A 4,115-nucleotide genomic window follows, 5' to 3' on the forward strand; every position below is an offset into this window, starting at 1 on the left:
AGACACCATTTCGAGCGTGGCCGTTTTCGTGCGGGTGACACGTAAAAGCACCCACTACACTCTCTGAGTGGTTGGCGTTAGGTAGGGCATCCAGCTGTAGAAACTCTGCCAAATTAGATTGGAGCCTGGTGTTGCCATCCGGTTTCACCAGTCCTCAGTCAAATCGTCCAACCCATGCTAGCATGGAAAGCAGACGTTAAACGATGATGATGATGATGATGATGATATAGGAAGAATATGTAGCCATAGAAACCATGCCAGAACAGACAACTGGTGCCTTGTGCAGTCCACTGGATCACCAGCTCTGATAAAACTATCTAACCAATGCCAGCATAGAAAACAGATGTTAAATGATGACAATGATCACACACACACATGTGGTATCCTACATTTCCAATCTTCTATAAAAACATGTTCAGTCGTGAGGACCTTATTACATTATTTGTAAACAGCTGAGTGTTAAAGACATGGAGGGCATCTGTGCATAGAAAAACTGTCTAAGCAAAAATTCTGCCTGATCCATTCAAACATGGAAAAGCGAAAGTTAAACAATGATGACGATGCTTTTTACATGCCACTGGGGCCAGAGGAGGCTGGCAACGGCCATGATCGGTTGGTTGAAAGGTAATTTGTCCAAATCTTTAATCTTTTAGCATTTAAACTGGGCATATCCGACCAAATAATCAACCTATTTTATCTTCAAACTGGCCAGAGTTGGCCTCTCACACTTACTCTACAATGTAATTCTCAAAATAATCACATCATCAAAATCTCAAAGCTATGAGATAATTAATTCGAAACACTATGAATAAATAAGCATCACATTTGGCAGAGAAATATCTGAATGCTAAAGGGTTAATGATGATAAAACATAACAGGAATAACTTACTTGTTCACACTGTCCATAAAGATCAATGAGACCATAGCAAGGATTAGGTATATCTCTGGCAGCAATACCTTGGTCTAAATCATTCACGTATAAGTGTAAACAGTTATCGTCATCAATTAATATACCAACTATATGTCCACACTGCAGAGTATCAAGATTAGGGCCATAACATTGCTTCACCTGAAAAATAAAAAAACAAATCAATACTGTTTCTCAGAACATATTGAGGTAAAAGCAAACTCTGGCAATAAGTTTTTAGGGTACACTTTTGTTTATTTTGTCCAAACTAGAGAAATCAAAAGTACGAAGCAGTTAGTTCATCTATTTCTTGTTCTCTCTCTCTCTCTCTCTCTCTCTCACCATGTTCGACTCACTCAGTCTTTTTTCTCTCTCTTTCTCTCTCCCTCATCACATTTTATCTCATATTATGGTAGAAATACAAACAAAACACTGCTTTTATTTTCTCCTCTTCTCCTGCTTGCATACACACAGACTGTTTGTTGATCAGATAAACAGGAACCTCGTCATCATAACTGACGGAGTGCCATTTTTTAAGTGAAAGAAAAGGAAATGTTCCATATCCTAAGGCAAAAATGCCTTGTGTTTAGTATAAGCAGTGAAAGCTAAGATGAAATAATTGCTATTCTGTCGTGTATTCACCCTCGACTCGTGCTCAATTTGATAACAACATTCTATGCATCGGTGTTTACCTGGGAGGCTTGGCCTCCAGGTCTTTGTGACCCACAAATGCTGCTGTTAGGACTGGATTAACTCCCATAGTGGCCCTAACGACTGAAAAGATTTTCCTGCACCTATATAGGATCTATTTTCGTTTTCTTTCAACCAATTGAAGGTTTATCTTGCTCCAGTCCACTCAGCTGGCTAGAATGAGCTGTAGCTGCAATTAAAAGGGGCCAGCCTTGTCATATTCTGTGTGAGCCTGAATCTCCCAGAGAACTACATTAATGATATGCATGTCTGTGGAGTACTCAGCCACTTGCGAGTTAATTTTATCCTCGTGTGGTAAAGAAAAGTGAAAGTGATATCCAGAATTTGCTGTATTTATGTATCTATGAACTTTTCTTTCGATCTACTGTCTCTCTCTCTTTCTCTTTCACTTCCTCTGTGTCCCTCCTCTCTCTCCTGATTTTAATTTAATAATGTGTGTATGTATCTATCTAACAACTTTACTGTGGGTCTATGTATCTACTTTTCTTGTGATGTGATGAACATTTAAAAACACAAAACAAACACTGTCAACACTCACTCTCTCTTTCACTATCTCTCTCTTTTCCTCTCTGAAACATTTAAAAACATAAAATAAACGCTGTCACCACTCACTGTCTCTTTCACTCTCTCTTGCTTTGCCACTCACTTCTTCTTTGAAGTAAGTGTGACACATACCACAGGTACAGACAAAAACAAATAAGACAAAGTATATTAATATTATTGATAAACTAATGATAATAAATTTCTTACTTTTGTTCCACAAACAAAAACAGAGTCAGTGTGGATGATGACAGAAGACTTTTTGATGCTGATAGCTGTTACAGGAAAGTTAAATCGATCAGGATTACATCCCAGGATACCTATCATCAGTGATGATGTCCATTTGGCATTTATTTTATCAATTTTAATCTATCAAATAACAAAAAGAAAATATTACAATTTAACATACAATTAACTTTTATTTAAATTAATTTTATAAAATCCCTTTTTTCTACTTTCATTTCAATTTTTTAATAAGTAATTTGTTAAATGGTATTTTAATAACTAGAAGTGTCATATGAAAGGTTTTCTTTAAAATTAAAATTCAATAGAAATTTATTTTATTAAACAAATGCTATTCACTATTTTCAAAATATCATCTTTTATATACAAAATTAAATTCTCTCTCTAAAACAATTTTTGTTTCATTTATAATCTAACCAAAACTAGGTAGGTGGTAGGGATTGTCAGTAACATTTTGATAAGTTTTGTGATATTTTTGGAAAATCATTCAAAAAATTCTGTGACAAAATATGTTTGGGAACTGCAGTTCTAAAGTATCAAGAAGTAAAGGGGCTGAAGAAGACTTTGTTTTTATGTAATATGATAGGGTCAGGGGCCACACAGTTATAACAACAGAATGAATTGAACCCAGCACTACAGAACAACAAAACACTAATTAATATTACATATTTGCTTACTGTGGTTAGCCCAGTCCACCTAGGTGGACTGGGTTGTTTGACTGGCTGTCCAGTAACTTTTCACTTAAATTTCTACACATGCTGTATTTTAGAATTTTTTTTTGCACAATAAACAATAATTCAAACCAAAACCACTGACAATAGCTTTTAAAAAAACCCACAAAATTTGTATAATTTACATAAAGATTTCAAAGAATAATAAAAAAAATGAAGAATTGATTAAATTTTTTACCTGTAGAAGATAGTTACGTGTCAATGGTCTTCGAGTAACGACAATCGCATGGTTGTAACTGGTGGTACGATGAGCAGACATGTTTTGATTAGATAATGTCACATTTTTGCCATGGTTTGGATGGAAATCTAAATTCAATGCCTCAGCAGTGTCTTGATCTTGGTCTCCATCCACCTAGAACACATAGAAATGGTCAGCATTTAAATCAGCATACAGCACAGCATTTACATACAAAGATTTGCTATATAATTAAACCTTGGGAGAGGCATTATGCCGGTAATAAACACACGCACTGGTTCAGTCCTTTATTAATTTATATAGTTTTTTGTTAAATTATTTCATTGCACTCTTGCAATCTCTTCAGTAATTTGTCTCTCCACTTCCATTTATTTTGAATGTATGATCTGGCGTTGTTTTGGGGTTGTTTTGAAACTGTTTGGTATGAGCATGTGAGTGTGTGCAAGCTCGTATGTGTGCACGCTCATATGTGTGCACGCACTTATGTGTTCGTGCTTATATGTAAGTATGTGCGTTCATATGTGTGTTTGTAACAATTTCGTTTATATCAGATCAGATAGAGACTTTTTTCTTTTTTTGAAATTTAAATTTATTTATTTACGTTCATATTCCGCATCATATGTGTGAACAACACATGCAACCATGGGCAATTGTAAGGCCCTCATCTACGTGTATTTGGTGTTCAAAATTGGTTGCGTTTCAGTTATGAGGACCGACTCCTGTATTTGCCGCAACGATGCGTCACCGGGGTGTCTAGACAGGATTTCTATGCTAATTCTGTCCAGTA

At 35.7% G+C, this 4,115-nt stretch overlaps 1 protein-coding gene across 2 annotated transcripts in view; it reads right to left on the minus strand.

Annotated features, from left to right (window-relative positions):
• Nucleotides 1-4,115, minus strand: part of LOC106871179 (neuralized-like protein 4) — a 93,667-nt gene that overhangs the window by 14,726 nt on the left and 74,826 nt on the right. For both annotated transcript variants that reach the window (XM_052973785.1, XM_052973784.1), the window contains exons 18-20: nucleotides 3,311-3,484; nucleotides 2,369-2,527; nucleotides 890-1,069 (exon numbers count right to left, since the gene is read on the minus strand). In XM_052973785.1, coding sequence (XP_052829745.1) covers nucleotides 890-1,069; nucleotides 2,369-2,527; nucleotides 3,311-3,484 — 513 coding nt within the window. The remainder of the gene's footprint in view (nucleotides 1-889; nucleotides 1,070-2,368; nucleotides 2,528-3,310; nucleotides 3,485-4,115) is intronic.

Source organism: Octopus bimaculoides, chromosome 16 (assembly GCF_001194135.2).
Source record: "Octopus bimaculoides isolate UCB-OBI-ISO-001 chromosome 16, ASM119413v2, whole genome shotgun sequence".
In the NCBI taxonomy this organism is placed as follows: domain Eukaryota; kingdom Metazoa; phylum Mollusca; class Cephalopoda; order Octopoda; family Octopodidae; genus Octopus; species Octopus bimaculoides.